The sequence below is a fragment of the Xenia sp. Carnegie-2017 genome, unplaced genomic scaffold (assembly GCF_021976095.1).
Source record: "Xenia sp. Carnegie-2017 unplaced genomic scaffold, XeniaSp_v1 HiC_scaffold_9, whole genome shotgun sequence".
In the NCBI taxonomy this organism is placed as follows: Eukaryota; Metazoa; Cnidaria; class Anthozoa; order Malacalcyonacea; family Xeniidae; genus Xenia; species Xenia sp. Carnegie-2017.
Genome location: NW_025813559.1, coordinates 155,102 through 171,882, shown reverse-complemented (window position 1 = coordinate 171,882; position 16,781 = coordinate 155,102). Strand labels below are relative to the sequence as shown.

The 16,781-nt window shown below is 35.0% G+C and overlaps 2 protein-coding genes across 6 annotated transcripts in view; both read right to left on the bottom strand.

Annotated features, from left to right (window-relative positions):
• Positions 1-16,781, bottom strand: part of LOC124459397 (enoyl-CoA delta isomerase 2-like) — an 83,005-nt gene that overhangs the window by 65,231 nt on the left and 993 nt on the right. For 2 of the 3 annotated variants that reach the window (XR_006953621.1, XM_047008848.1), the window contains exons 2-4: positions 16,553-16,771; positions 13,730-13,846; positions 13,235-13,378 (exon numbers count right to left, since the gene is read on the bottom strand). Coding sequence is in view for 2 of the 3 variants with exons in the window: in XM_047008848.1 (XP_046864804.1) it covers positions 13,235-13,378; positions 13,730-13,846; positions 16,553-16,714 (423 nt within the window). In the remaining variant the exon portion in view is untranslated. The remainder of the gene's footprint in view (positions 1-13,234; positions 13,379-13,729; positions 13,847-16,552; positions 16,772-16,781) is intronic. The other variant, XM_047008850.1, reaches the window with a different exon arrangement.
• LOC124459398 (enoyl-CoA delta isomerase 2-like) lies at positions 6,360-12,995 on the bottom strand. Of its 3 annotated transcripts, none has more exons than XR_006953622.1 (5): positions 12,856-12,995; positions 7,659-7,780; positions 7,524-7,591; positions 7,170-7,413; positions 6,360-7,081 (listed from the first exon to the last, which is right to left on the bottom strand). XR_006953622.1 is itself a non-coding variant. In XM_047008851.1 (3 exons), exons 2-3 carry the CDS (start codon positions 11,637-11,639, stop codon positions 11,220-11,222), a joined length of 351 nt encoding a protein of 116 aa, XP_046864807.1. In that variant the 5' UTR covers positions 12,856-12,995; the 3' UTR covers positions 10,741-11,219. The 3 variants fall into 3 exon arrangements, 1 of the variants encoding a protein (XP_046864807.1); XR_006953623.1 differs by having other exon boundaries at positions 7,170-7,332; XM_047008851.1 differs by lacking the exons at positions 6,360-7,081; positions 7,170-7,413; positions 7,524-7,591; positions 7,659-7,780 and adding exons at positions 10,741-11,397; positions 11,467-11,639.

Genomic DNA, 16,781 nt, shown 5'->3' with positions numbered 1-16,781 from the left:
TTCATATTATATTACATTGACTCCCAAAGACTATAGTTCCTGCACTTAACACCAGGCTGCGAATTAACGGTGTGCAATGTGCAATTTGCACATCGTTTTGGCTAAAATGAAAGTAATTGCACAACACTTTTTCAAACGATGTGCAAAAATATTTTTTCATTAATTACTATCACATATATTGAAAAAAAAATTTTTAAAATCTTAGGCCATGTAATTGGCCATGTTGACATATTGTCGTCAAATTGAAAAAGGACGTCACTTTGAGACTGGAAAGTCTGTCAACAGTCGACATACTGGTTGACATACATGGTTTTCTCTGTGCCAGAAGTCACCTAAGAAACTGAGAGAGCTGATTAAACTAGCTGAAATGTATGGAGAAACTGTACATTTCAGATGTAGGCCGCAACTACTTCACCTGATGCCCAAAAGCAGAAGATAAATGGATTCCTAGCTAAATGAAAAGACGCTCGTTTCCCAATGTATGCTTCTATCTTTGTGGACATTATTAGTCCTTTGCGTGTTTTGTCTCTTGGACTACAAACTGACGACAATGATCCAGTTAAAGCTTTAAGGAGAATCAAGGAATTTGACTGGACTATGGTCAAGCTTCAAGGTAGTACATTTGGCAAAGCTACTTTCGATAAATTTAGGAAGGATTGCAAACCTACTGGTGACGACAAGAACCAGATTTCGTATCAAGGTGTTGTGCTCACAAATTATCCCCGTGCACTAAATGGAGCTGCTGGACAACGACAAGAGTGGATAGATGCGATTATCCTCTGTTTGGGCAATCGCTTTAGTGATCTTCAAGAGACACCAGTTTACAAACACCTTTGTCCAATTATAGACACCCAGTCTTGGCCAGGTGAGGAAATTAATTTGGTGAGCTATGGAGACGAATCGGTTACGCTACTTGTCGACCACTTCATTCAGCTTTTGAAGCATAACGTATGGGATGTGTCGAACGATACGATGCTGACAGAAGAATGGAGTGGGCTTAAGTTGTTGATTCAGAGACGTATGGCAGAGCTATACCATACTTAGATGTTTGGGCTGCCATTCTCTCTTCACCAGTTAGTAAGGAAAAGTTTTTAAGCGTTCTTAACATTGTGGAACTGTTATTAATTACGCCCATCTCTAATGCTGTGGTTGAGCGAATGTTCTCAACAATGGCCAAAATAAAGCCACACCTACGTAACAGAATGTCAAGAGGAAGATTCGACAGTCAGCGAATTAGTGAGGAGGGTCCATCAGTGGAAGAGTATGATCCAGCTCCCGCAATAGAGCGGTGGTATGAACAAAAGAAACGAAGGATTGGATATGGAGGCCATGCTTACCCAGAGAAGCGAAAGAAGAAAGTCGATACGTCAGAGGCATCAAGCTGCAGCAAACATTCTTATTTTTCGGACCAAGACTCGTCAGAAAGTAACTAGTCGTGTACTATAACATGATAACTTGTAAAATGTATACGTTGATAAAATGTTATAAAAATATTACGTTCTAAAAATGTTAATTTAGTAAATAGTGCAGTATAATAATTACTGTGATATCATTTGATTATGCCTCTGGAGAAAAATTTTTGTCGAAAAAATTTGCACACCGTTTTTTCTCAACTAATTCGCACCCTGCTTAACACCATAAGACTAGAGTTCATGAACATAACTCCTGACTGTTATGGTCTATGCCCCTAAATCACAAATATTATAATGAATCCACGTAACTCACTAACACTATACTTCCTGCCCCTAACTCATAAACACTATAATTCACACAATTAGCTTGCAAACACTATATTTCATGCACCTCATACTCAAAACTAGAGTTTATGCACTAACTCCAAAGATTACATTTCACACACCTAAGTACCAATAATTAAATACAATAGATTTTATGAGATGACTTTCATCGCAATACCTTTTTTAAACGTATTCCTGACGCTAGCAAACGTGAAAATCAAGTTGTTGGTGAATATATCTGCTAAATATGATTGAAGAAAAACATCGAGCCAAGAATCATCTAAAGATATAGAAACATAACATAAACTTACCACATCGCTTTCATTAAAAACGGCTTCTTCACCAAACTTCAAGAAACGAATTGTGACCTTGCCGAAATATAAATAGCGTTATGTTGCAAAGGAAGCAAAACGAGAAATGTCCGACGTCAATATATCTCACATTCCAAATTTACTTTACACGTTTTTCTGCCAAAACTGCGAGTCGCTCTTTGTTGTCTTCACCTCATCAAGCAAACATTAATTATAATTTTGAAAACAGCAATTCTTGGTTTTCATGTGTGTCTCAAGGAATAACAAACAAAGAAAGGGCATCCACCATGTCGCCTAAGAGCAAAGGGAATCCAATGATATTATTTTGTAAGGAGTCCATCAGCATGATGCATATGAAAACCACCAATACTTTCCATAAACTAACAAATTCACAGTTTGAAAACGGATCGCTTTCTTCTATGCCAATTGCATGTTAAAAGTTCATTGCCAATGGCTGCTTCATCAAACTAAATATAAAAAGTGTTATGTTCAAAGGAAGCAAAATGAGACATGTGGGAAGTCATTATCTCACAATCCAAATTTACTTTAATTGATAGATATGATGCGAACTGTAGAGACGACGACACTTTTCACTTTATTATAAAACACATGTAATATAGACAAAAGAAACAGCCACCATGGGGCTGCTGCAAAACTGCAACGTCAATTTAAATTTATTGCAAAACCAATCTAATTCATTCATATTCATTACACTAGTTTGAATTCATAAAAAAAATTTAAATTTTCGATCCGTGCCACGCCTTAACAGCTTTCTCTAATCTTCCAAGTTCACTTTTTATTAAGCATTGATATGTGGTTAATCTCTTTTACCGCGAATTTTGTTGTGGATGGACAACTTTTCGCATTAGACAGAATATTTCACAATAAAAAAATCGTCTGTGAAAAACTATACTTTTAAAATTGTAGTTGTTTATTCCCTTTTATGCAAGAGAAACCGCAAGTTATTAGTAGCCTTACAGATCGTCTTTCTCAATCAGTAAACCATAAATTTTCTTTTACTGCTCAATAATCTTTTAAAACGGTGTGCGAACAGCAAGCAGTTTTAGATTATGTTTTAATTAAGCCATGAAAACCGCATGAAATCTTTGTGACGATCTATAAACATCTTCACACGTTTCTCAAGATCACATTCAGTTTCAGTTCAAAAATTTATATTTTTCTCGTTATTATAAAGCATCTTGTAAGTTGCGCTATTCATAACAGATTAGCTTTCCGCTAATTGCTGCCATGCATCAGCGTGGCAGCACACTAATCTTGACATGTCTCGGCCCATTCCTCTACTCGACCTATATAGAGGTAAAATCTCGATTTGTGTCGTTCTGTCTGTTAACATTTCCGGGGGGGATTTTTACGGAATGAGGGGGGAAGAACAATCACAATAAGGTAGAACCTTTCGGAACTCCTGTCAGTTTCTCTTTGATTTTAAATGTCTGGAATCCGAATAGATATGCGGCCTAAACAACGTTATACAGTAGATACCAAAATCGAGTGATTACCGACATCAATTACACATATCTCGTTTGGCGAAAACACATGAAATCGATTCACCGTGCCGTATTTAGCCAGCTCGGTTCACATTTTTTATCTTGCGCTCTATGCTCAGACGGTGAGCAAAATATAGTGTAAGCATGTATTTATTTTCGTTAGAGCTTTTACTATTACTTGAAATATCGGTGTGGATTTAACAAAACGTCAAAATAATTTAAACGCATGGTGCGAGTTCAACCATGAAATATGAATTATGAATATGATGAAACGTTTGCTCTTTCCGATAACTATACATGATTTTATCGCAGTCGCACAGAATCATCGGAAAAAAGGTTCTATCAAAATGTTATAAAGGAAATAATGGAAACAAAACTACAGTTTTATAATATTGTCCGTTTCTACGTTTGTAAACATGCGGACGATTGTTCGGTTGAGTAAACAACGTATCATACTTTTAATCAAAAAGCATTTTATTGTCGATTTCAGTTAACTTTTCAAATGGCGGTTGCCAAGTTACTTTCTAATTTTGCCAACTACATTTCCAAATATGGAATATTCGTTATGAACTTGTCAACTTGAGTTGACAAGTTGTGTACTTGAGTAGTGAAGTTGGGAACTTGAGTACTGAAGTTGGGAACTTTAGTACTGAAGTTGTGAACTAAAGTTGCGAAGTAAAAGCAAACGCGAAAGGTCTTTTTACCCTGTAGACATTTGGCAATGAATCCGTTCAGTTAGCAAGGAAAAGCTTTACCAATAGAAGTAAGAAATGAAATACTTGAAAGGTGGTTAAATAACCAGCGTTTGACAAACATTTTGAAACAACTAAATCTACCGTATAAGACTATATCAAATATAATAGACAATAAAGTCGTACACAAATAAGTGCACGTTAAATTACGTTAAATATTTGAAATGTGGTTAAATAACGAGCGTTTGACAAACATTTCAAATATAATAGATCTATGGGTAGACACTGGTTCTATTGCACCTCGCCAGAGCGAACGTGATGTTCGAACCACGAGTACAGATGACGTTATTGCATACACTGAATATCTAAAAATTAATAAACCATCTATTTACGCTAAAGAGATTCAGCAACACCTAGAAAATAACAAAGTTTGCCTTCCAGCAAACGGATTAGAATTGCTAAAGCTTTTCCTTGCTTACTGAACGGATTCATTGCCAAATGTCTACAGGGTACAAAGACCTTTCGCGTTTGCTTGTACTTCGCAACTTTAGTTCACAACTTCAGTACTAAAGTTCCCAACTTCAGTACTCAAGTTCCCAACTTCACTACTCAAGTACACAACTTGTCAACTCAAGTTGACAAGTTCATAACGAATATTCCATATTTGGAAATGTAGTTGGCAACATCAGAAAGTAACTTGGCAACCGCCATTTGAAAAGTTAACTGAAATCGACAATAAAAACTCAAAAGAATCAAAACAATGAAGACATTTAAAAGAATCAAAAAAATGTTTTCATTCAAAATGGCAAGGAATTTATCTTTTAATTTTATGATGAAAACGTATGACTGACGAGAATCGATTGAGCATTGAAGCACTCACCTCCATATAAGGTGAACTGTGCGTCGTTTGTGCATGCCGATTGGATAGAAATTGGAATGCTATGATTAAACGATCGTGACTAAAACACCACACGAGTACATACGAGTAACATACGAGTACATACGAGTGACATACGAGTACATACGAGTAACATACAAGTACTTACGAGTAACATACGAGTACATACGAGTGACATACGACTATTTTCTGGTCAACAAATGAGAAACAACACAATTTCTTCAATACATTGATATTTGCGTTTATTTTTCCTTGTATTTGTGAGGACTTTGGGGCAACCATTTGATGGATTTAAATGCTGAAAAGGTACTTTACTTTTATACTACATTCATTTGTATGTTTTAGTTGAATTTGTTATAGATATTTTGTCGATGCGATTTGCCAGTATTTGAGCGCTTTTTGAAACACTTTCACCTAGGAAATACATATTTATGAAAGCGATTAAATAAACAACGTATAAATAATGCTTTCAAAACGTGCTACATGAAATAAATTTACATTATATATATTTGAATTAAATGAGAGTTGCACTGTTACGTATAGTCCTGAGACGGACTGTTTTTGTTGTTGTTGACTGACGTTTCGACAACCTTAGCGGTAGTCATCTTCAGAGTCAAAATGAATGTATAATCGCTTTCATAAATATGTATTTCCTAGGTGAAAGTGCTTCAAAAAGCGCTCAAATACTGGCAAATCGCATCGACAAAATATCTATAACAAATTCAACTAAAACATACAAATGAATGTAGTATAAAAGTAAAATACCTTTTCAGCATTTAAATCCATCAAATGGTTGCCCCAAAGTCCACACAAATACAAGGAAAAATAAACGCAAATATCAATGTATTGAAGAAATTGTGTTGTTTCTCATTTGTTGACCAGAAAATAGTCGTATGTCACTCGTATGTACTCGTATGTTACTCGTATGTACTTGTATGTTTCTCGTATGTACTTGTATGTTACTCGTATGTACTCGTATGTTACTCGTATGTACTCGTGTGTTACTCGTATGTACTCGTATGTACTCGTATGTACTCGTGTGGTGTTTTAGTCACGATCATGATTAAACATGGCGAGTAAACCATGCATCATATTGTATTGGTTGTATTGCAAAAAATTGATTTGCGCTAGACTCAGGTTACAATTATCTCTCAGGTTACAATTAATAAGGCGAATGAGCTTCACAAAAAGCAGTCTAAAAGAAAGTGACACAAATCAAACAAGAAATCATGCCGTGTTTTTATTTCAACCTAAAGAACAAAATCAGAATTGTGAATTGTCTTAAAATATTTAAGCAAACAAAACTTTAAGCTTTTGACAAATATGAAACATTTTCAATAGGAACCATATGTCTTTTCAAAGTTAAAAAACTTTTCAAGGTTAAAATCTGTTCAAATGTCCACAATGTTTACATCAACCATGTGGCTTTTTTACAGAATCATATTTTACAAAATCAAATTTAAGCTCCGGTTAACATGATTTAATTGTTATTGGCCGAGTTCTAAATGACAATATGCAAATTTTTGTAAAATGAGCTTTGAAAACTGTTCATCCAATTATCCCATTTTGAAATTAGCATAATTATACATACATACAGTGTTACTTCTTGCATCTACTTCTATAAATTGATTTATATGACAATTTGAAAATAAAAGATGACACAATTAGCTTGTCTTTATGCAATGACAAAGTATACGAGTTGTTGCGGTTTCTTGCTGTATTTTTATTTTTACCATTCATTATTGTATTGTTTATGGCAGATGATAAATGATGGAAAACACGCAATAGCAGTTTCCAAACTGTTTTACCTTACTTGGTGGAGGGGCAGCACTTCCCTTGCGATAGTAACTCCTAGTAAATAAGTAATAATGAGCAAAGTACATACAACATGTGGCTTTCAGCTTCGTAAACATTATCTTCGTTTGTGGCGTTGACAAAACTACAATGAGAATTTCTTGTTTTAAAGTAATATTATTACTCTATAAATCTATTTATTGAGGCTTAAATAATCGCAATGATTGTACTACCTTGAAGCAATTGAATGAAAATTGATGAGAGACTTGCGGCTTCTTGCGAGATGCGTTCCCTTGCTGCAGAGTATTTGTCCTTTGTTGCATATTTCAAATGGTTTTGAATAAACGGAACTTTTAATGAACTGAACCAGCAGCCGGTGGAAATGTCGAAGAAAATCTTCCACCAACAATAATTAAATACAATAGATTTTTATGAGATGACTTTTATCACAATATCTTTTTAGACGTATTCCTGAAGCTAGCAAACGTGAAAATCAAGTTGTTGGTGATTATATCTGCTAAATATGATTGAAGAAAAACATCGAGCCAAGAATCATCTAAAGATATAGAAAAATAACATAAACTTACCACATCGCTTTCAATTTCATTGATAATGGCTTCTTCACCAAAATTCAACGAACGAATTTTGACCTTGCCTAAATGTAAAAGGAGTAATGTTACAAAGAAGCAAAACGAGAAATGTCCGACGTCAATATAACTCACATTCCAAATATACTTTCCACGTTTTTCAGCGAAAGCCGCGTGTCGCTCTTTCTTGTCTTCATCTTATCAGGCGAACATTAATAATAGTTTTGAAAACAGCAATTCTTGGTTTTCATGTGTGTCTTAAGGGAATAACAAACAAAGAAAGGGCATCCACCAATAATTAAATACAATAGATTTTTATGCTTTGCGTAACGAGGATTTCAATATTATAGTGAGACCATGCGTAGTGATGTCAGAAGCGCTTAGTTAAAAATGTTTTTTCACATTATTGACGAAAATTATGTATATTAATGTGACGATACAAAAACTGACTTTGACCAAGCCAAAATGAAATTGACCTTTCGTCTTGAACGAAAACATTTCGGCCGTTATTTTGAGAACCAAAGAATGGGTCGAGGACGTTTGTTATATGAATTTTAAATTGACGGCATTCATGCTGTGATGATGAAAAGAGTTTTGAATTTAAACGAGGATGTTAAAGGAGGAGGTTAATGGTGTTAGGAGGATGTTAAACAAGAAACCAACTTTCGTCCAGCATCAATATGACAGGGTTAATTGAAAGTGGACTGGGACAGATAGTAGATGTGACGTCCTTTGCATAACCCATGATCTTTGGAAAGAGGTACGAACATTGAGCTCTATAATAACTGGAGGAAACGTCAACCAAATTACTATAAATTATTAGCGCGGCCGCGTGGTCAAAAACATGGCGGATTTTGGTTGTCAAAGTCAGCGGAAAGACGCGGGCTCATAAAATGAAATTTTTCGCCCACCCGGATTTGACAACCACAATTGCGATTATATAAAATTTCAATGCGAAGCACAAAACTTTAGAAATTTTATTTTAAAACATGCTGCAAACTTGTTTGGTGTACGGATGCTGAAGTAATGCCAGAAAAGAAAACATTTCATGACACCGGTGAGCAACGTAAGATTGTTTACCATTTAAAGTGTTCAGTGTTTTGTTTTAAGTCAATACTTGAAGTGTGATGGTATATATTTTGTGAATGTTTTACTTCTAAGTTATAATTTAAGTTATGTATATCCAGTCTTATTTGTTCTTTACTTAATCGCTTGCTAGACGAGGCAAAGCAACCAATTCTTATCGAGATACGCATGTCTTAAAACTCCTTGTTTCAACTGACTTTACCTCCAAGAAATAGAGGATTTTTCATGATATTTTTCTGAAAACATGAAGCAAATATTAAGAACAGAGCTGTATTGAAATCAAATGCAGTGCAGGATTAATTAATGAACTTTTTGGTGCATGTCGTACAATAAAAAATACCTGTATTAAACAGCTAGCCTGGACAATTTGACAGATTATGAACAATCATGATGATGGTGTTTAAGGGTTTGCTTTATGCTAAAAGTTTTATAAATGCCATCGGTGTTTCTGTAAGTGAATTGTTTGTTATAGTAAACAGGTTAGTACATCAAAATCAAGATAAAACTACTTTGTTCAATAATATGCCAAATTATGCTCCTACCTTGAAATATTTGCTCAAAAGCTAATGATGACATGCATGAAACATTAAATATAGTACTGCATCATCTGTCAAAATCCATACGTTTTTCAATTTCAGGTGATTAAAAATTCACATAAGATGCATTGGTTGCAATGAAGTTGAATGTAAGCAAAAATTGATGGCATAGAACTTTTTATGTCTTTTGAAGAATTACGATATCATTTAAACGATATCATTTAGTAGCAATGTAGTAAAAGAAGTGATATCTGTCTTCAACATGAGACTTTTCTAATTATGTATAGTTTCTTTGTACAAAATACTATTTTAGAAAACTTGATTTTTAAGTCATTCACTGATATTTTTTACCAAAAGACAAAAAGAAAAATTCAAAGGCATAATGTAAAATTCAAAAGTTTGTCAAGTTGTTTGAACCTAGAAAAAATTAGTATAGGTACTAGTAATTTGTAAGGACACAAGAGAAAATAGTGCAAGAAGGTTAGCATTTTGAGAATTAATATGTTCTTCTTGACATACATTACACAAGGCCATAATATTATAAATAATGACTGTACAATAACAATTATACAACATGCTAAAAATCTTCACCTACATTATAATTATTTAAACAGGTTTGTCTTCATGCAGCAATAAGAAAAGTGTTATGTCAGAGAAACCAATGCACTTTAATTTAAGAAATCATATTTTCAATGGGAAATTAATGTAGTTCTGTTCAGTAGTAGATCCATGGTTGTCAATGACAATCCAGTTTCTAATATCTTGGCTCAAAACAGAACCAGCAACATGATTATAGAATTTCTGAATTTCGTTCTTTTGCTCTCCTAGTTCAAGATATTTTCTTCATAAGTTCTCAGTAGATTTATCAAAACATCATAATACCTTATAAGACACCCAGAATCAATCCTACCAAAAAAAACTAAAAAAAAATTTCATACCTACTTATAATATATTTCCAGTCGACTTAAGTCGTAGGGGTAAGCTAACTTTTTCTAACTCCTTTTTGGACGTTTTAACTAAGATTTACCCATCTATTCAGGAAAGACAGTTGCACCAAGCTGTTATCAAACAGTCAAAAACACAAGTATTTTGCATGGGATTATGCATTAAAGCTTAACAACACATTGAAAGTGTAAAGAATGCCGTTTGATATTTATTTCTAACATAGCTAAAGCATTACTTGAAAAATATACGTTATTTTACAGTAGATTTACCTCATTTAAATGTGTGTGTCTATTTCACAAAAACCTGTAGCATTATTTTCAATATTTTATGCTTACGGTATCGTGGTTGTTTTCGCTGGTTGTCATTGATATAAGCAGTAATAGAGATCCGGATTCGGGAGGAGCGAATGTTAAAATTTTTCTCAAAGTGGAAGTTTTGACAACCAAAATCTGCCATTACCGCCATGTTTTTGACCACGGGGTCCAGGCCTTTTTCCTCCAGTTATTATAGAACTCAATGGGTACGAAGAGCAAGCTTCAGGACTTTGCCCTAACGTCATCACTGATCTGATAATAGACTGGATATAGCTTCTATAGGTAGCAAAAGTGAAGCCTAATTATATATTAGGCGTGGTGATTAAATTATCTCTGTAAAATAAAAACGGAAATGAAAATAAGAATAAAGTGAGGAAGAAAGCTTAGTAAATTTGTCTTGTTCTAAAACAACAGTACCCTGCTAATGAAGTCACGGCAAAAGTAACATACGTCTAGATAATAAAAAATGATAAAAGAAAGGTACAAAACGAATTTTTTAAGCATCGAAACTCATTCTAGATCATAACTGCCTCTGAACTTGGAAAATGAGCTGTGAATTATCTTGCCTTCGCAACGATGGGGCAAATTCGATTCTTGCACGCGCAATTTTCAATTAAACACGAACGCCGATATTTTGTTTTATCCATGACAGATGTTTGAGATAAGTAAAAGGTCACGAAATGCCTTAAATATTCGAAAATCTATGTATATAAAAGTTATCCGCCATACATTTCTATAGAAATTTGTATCTCTTGTGGTACCTGGAAGTGCATTTTGCATATATAATTAGGCTTCACTTTTGCTACCCATAGAAGCTATATCAAGTCTATTATCAGATCAGTGAACGTCATAAAGGGTGTGTGAAATGTCGCAACATCAGAAGCATATACGATATCAATTAGACCAAGTATTGTCACAGATATTCCAACTGCTGGTCCATTGACTGCAGCCACGATGGGTTTTGGGAAGTCGATAAAAGTTGCAACAAATTCTCTAAAATTATGAAGGGAGACATGTTGATGAACTTTCATGTGAAACAGGTTAATCTTTGTTGCTTTTCACCTCAATATTTCTTTACTATCAGCAGGAAGTTTTTCTGGACCTTCAGGAGGAATGTTCATAAAGTTAGTGAGATCATTGCCACTACAGAAATATTTTCCAGCTCCTGTTATTAATGTCACAACCGAATTATCATCTCTTGCTTGCTTTAGTGCGACAATCAACTCATTGTACATCTGTCAATATATAAATTGAATTAGAATGACTGGCAATGGTTAAAATAATTGACTAGTTATACAGTGGTGGCCTATTGAATGGGTATGACTGGTAATGGTTAGAGATAAACCTTTGAATAAATGGCGGGTCATGGTTAGAAGAGGTGCTCTATTGAATGGTATGACTGGTAATGGTTAAAGACAAACCACTGAATAAATGGCTGGTTATGGTTAGAAAAGGTAGTCTATTGAATGGGTATGACTGGTAGTCTATTGAATGGGTATGAAAGGTAGTCTATTGAATGGGTATGACTGCACTCAGGCGAATGAGATGTTACTCGTTGGAAAAGAAACTGACTGCGGTCGAAGCTTGTAACTACGGTTTGGTAACAGAAGTTATTCCTCAAGCCGAAAAGAAATTAACAACAGAATGAAATACATGGCTGCGTTGCCGCCGAAGGTAGCACAAATCTGGACTTTACCGTTATTGCTTCGTTTCATTTAACCATACAATGCTTCTCTCCATTGCAGTCGCTCTCATTGTCCAAGAAATTATGTTGCTCAGTTGAGCTGGAGAAACTTCACGATGTGAATAATAAAGAATGCGAAGTGCTTGCTCAAAATGGCTCTCGGAGGAATGCGCGCAAGCAGTGATGACTTTTACAACGCAAATCAAAATGTAGTTGAAACATTAAGTTGATTCTTGTTTATGAAATGTTCGATGCATTTTCTTTCTGTGTATGTTATTCAGTTTGATAAAAACCATTTCCACCAAAGTGTTAAGCGTACAAAAGCATCTGCGCAAACATCTACTTGATGTCACGTGACAACATGTTAATTAATGACACTTATTTTTAAACAACTGCATCAATTTTCAACAAATGCGCAAGAAAATAAGGTTATCGCGACTAAGAAGTCCGTTACGCCAGCAGTAAACACTGAAGTCTCAATGACTTGAACGATACAGAACGAGTGTTCGAAATTTTCCAGCAAAAGTTTTTTTGCTATGTTTTGGAACTTGATTCAAAACGCAATTTTTTCCTCCAAAGTAAAGATTTTAAAAATCGTGGTTAAATGAACGAATATGTTTTGTTATTCAACTCAAGTTACGAATGATTTACACCAACAACGCTACAAATTCCGCTGCGTAAAGGTTACAAACGGATCATTGGGGGACACAATATCCTATATGTACAACAAATATTTGCACGCGCTATAAGTCCGATCGCAAGTATACCTGGATGGTAAGCCATTCCTGTAAGCTCGTCCACCATCTTCTTACGATGCCATGTTGCTGATGTACTTTTGAAACAAATCGCGTTCCTCGTGATTTTTATCCTCAAGTTCTTGTATATTACCGTTGACCATCAACGTCTGTTTCTCACACTACAATATTAAATATGCTGCTTTACTATTTGCTGACATGGGATTTTTCAAAGTTCGAAACTGTAAATGTTTTCATCATCTTCGACGTGAACGTCCATGAATAACAATAGAAATCTATTGCATTTTCAAAGGTCCGTGTCCTCTCTCTAGTTGCTAAGCTCCGCCCACCCCCTTCCTCTCCTTTCCAATAGTGCCCAATCTCTCTCCCTCGTAAAAATAGACACACAAACCTGTCTAGAAACTAGTGAAGATCTCGCCAAAAGTGAATTGAGCTCCTCCTCGAAATGTTTGAAAGATAAAATTTCTGCGACAATTCCGCGTTCCTTTGCCATGTCGCAGTCGAGTTTCGTGTTGCATAGAATAACAGACATTGCCTGATTTAAAGGAAATTCACCGTAAGACAAAATGAATTTTTTTTAAAGCATCTCGGTTCTTTTATAAAAACAACAATTATGTTTCACGATACACTTTTTTTAAGGCGGTAGGGATAGGAGTAAAGCATTTTGGGAACTTAGATAAAGCTATTCGTAGTTTTAATTACTTTTCAATCTCACAGTTAATTTTAACACCTCAGAACATAACACATCCTCTCAGGTTCAAGAAAAGAAAACATTTTAATGTTTATATAAAGTGATCAATAGGCGTGGATACAACTCAAATACATAACATGGCAAAATATGACCTAGTGCCCAGGCCTCCGTTTAATATAAACAAGTCACGTGTACCTGTGAATGACCAAATAAATTAGGTACAGTTAGAGAGCAACATCCAACTGGAGGATGACCCAACTCCACAAACTTCGTTTGAAAAGTTGCCTTTAAAAAACACGACGAATATGTCAACTGAAATAAAAATTACGTAATGTTGTACTGAGGAGTCACTAGGAGTCACTAAGGAGTCACTAAGATCAGTTCTTACCAAACTGGAAACATTGGTCTATAAACAAGAAGAAGCGTTATGAATACGTTCCGCTTTCGCGCATGTATATTTACTTTTCATAATTGGAAAGGTCGTCGTTTAATTAGATTCGTGCTCAGTTACAATTGGTTTTTTCTATGAAATTAGATTGTCCCCCCGCTATCTAATTTGAATTAGAATTTTAGCAAATTGTGAAGTTGTTTCAAAGTAGTTTGCCACCTACTTCGAACTGCTGAGCACAAAGTAATTTTGCTAACTCGCAATGACTGTTCATGCGTCTATTTCTATAATACTATAGTTCATGCGACTTAAACGATCTCATGACACCGTTGAAATAAATGAAATGGTAATCGAGTTCCATCGGTTCTAATCGCTAATAAAGCGCTCGCAAGAAAAATGTTTCGTTTGATCATAGTGTGTGTGTCATCGTGGGGGTAACTTCATATGCTGAAAAGACAGTTAAATTTTCCATGCACCTAACTCCCAAAGACTATAGCTAATGTGTCTATTTCACAAAGACTTTAGTTCATGCACCTAAAGGCTATAAAATCTATATATATGTATATTGTTCGTGCATCTTAACAATATAGTTCATGTACCTAACTCCCAAAGACTATAGTTCACAAACTTAACTTTCAAAGAATATCTTTCACACACCCAACTTCAAAGACTAAACTCCCAAAATTCTTCTTCATGCACCTAAACTCGGAACGACTATAGTTCATACACCTAACTCCCAAAGACTATATTTCACGCACGTAACTCGCAAAGACTATAAGATCATGCGTCTATTTCCCAAAGAGTTTAGTTCATGCAACTAACACCAAAGAAAATAGTTAATGTATCTAATTACCAAAGACTATAGTTCATGCACCTTACTCCGAAGGACTATAGTTCATGAAAGAGCTCCCAAAGACTATAGTTCATGCACCTAACATCCAAAGACTATAGTTAAAGCACTTAAATTCCAAAACTTATATTTCACGCACCTAAATCTCAAAGATTGTTCATGCGTTTATTTCCCACTTATTGAACTCACTTGATTGGTGAATTGTATTTTCCCATGTTTTCAAAAACTTTCTTAAAGGTCGTACATTCCAATTCTTGTTCTTAATTCCAGGATCACATACATATGAACTATTGACCAGACAAAATCATGATATCTAATTACAATGTGACATCACTCTTCACATCCATACCATTAGACATAGCCAAACAACACAACTAGACAAATAAAATCCTAGACTTACTCAACCTTTGCCTCTCCACTGAATTCTTCTTCTAAAACTCATACTATAGACAACTTTCAGCGAATCAATGGGGTCACCACTATACACCTTCCTCGCAAAAGCTGTCGCAAAACCTCGAAACACAATCAGTCACCAACAGCACAGATGAAACAGACAGACTATGGAATAGATATAAAGACGATATTTGCCATAGTCAAGAAAGCCAAAACTGGACAAATGCTACACACCATAAAAATACTACAAAGAAGATAACCTTCACTAAAGACAAAAAACACAACAAGACTAAACAAACAAGTATACGGCATAAATACCCTTACAGACCAAATACTTGATTTCAACCGTAATCATTCCACACAACACAAAATAAGCAACATTCGAACACTTTTCAACAGAATTAACACTCACTGCAGCACAGAAGAAGCCAAAAAACAGAACGCAACTACTTGTTCTCATTTATAAAAACTAGTTACCCTATAGAAACTTTATAGACGAAACTATAAGCAAAATCAGTCAGAACTTTACTACTAACGGACACCTCCCGAAAGCAGACACTGCTATTAGGTCCCTGCCAATACTCTTACTATTAACTTATTTACAACCTCTCATAAGCAGACACCAAAACAATCTTCAAACAATTCTGTAGTGTTTATGGTGTTTCGAAAGTTCACTTTTAGGGTGGTCATGGGAGAAAAATTTACATGAGTTTAATATTTACTGAGGAAATTACCATACACCAGCTATGGTCAAATGGCAATTTTGCACAAATTAACAAATATTCGTGGCAGAGATTGAATTTTTATATTTTCGTTGTTTCAAGAAATTTACATTGTTTTGCTGGCATACGATAGAACATATTTCGCATACCTTCCTCCTAAACCCACTTTCCGTCATATTTTGCCGTTTAGTGTGCATTTCATAGCCGAATCTTATAACTTAGATATTTCATACAGGGACAATCCTTCACCATTGATAAGTGTCGTCGCTTTTGTGCTCGATAAATCCCGCTTCGAAAAAAATATAGATATGACGATATATTTTCGGATATTTTTGGGGTTTTTTTGTAGTGTTGTTCGCAATGATTCATAAATAGATCAAATTGAACCTTAGCCGACAATTACCCCGCACGTGTGATTGGGTCAAGATTGTCTGTCTAATACATTGTATACAGAACCATTTAAAAACCGCTATAAAGCTATTAAAACCAACAAAACACAATTAAAAACTATGTATAATAACTATATATATCGTAACAACGAATATTTTCATATTTTTCGATATTTTCGGTACATCGATATATCGATATACCGAAAACCAATATCGATAAACCGATATTTAAAACCCCGATATTTATCGATAATTCGATATGTCGCAACAGCCTACCTCGCAAGAGCCTTTATCGTCGTAAACATGCTTGGACTCATTCATGTTTTCAGTGGTTGACGAGTCCTCATCCAAAACTCTCGAGCGTATGCTAGGTGCTTCAACTACGTTCAATTTCATCAAGCTATCTTCAACCTGGCGTCGTTGTTTCTCTTCTGCCATGCTTGATTTTGTTTCAATGTTGGAAGTTTCATTTTCAAGCAGTTCTTCTACCTCGATCTACGAATTA

Excerpts from the sequence above, each read along its gene's own strand:
- LOC124459398 (XM_047008851.1), bottom strand. The coding sequence starts at position 11,639 with ATGTACAATGAGTTGATTGTCGCACTAAAGCAAGCAAGAGATGATAAT. Across the intron at positions 11,398-11,466 it reads GATAGTAAAGAAATATTGAG|AGAATTTGTTGCAACTTTTA; the intron begins GTGAAAAGCAAC and ends TCATAATTTTAG.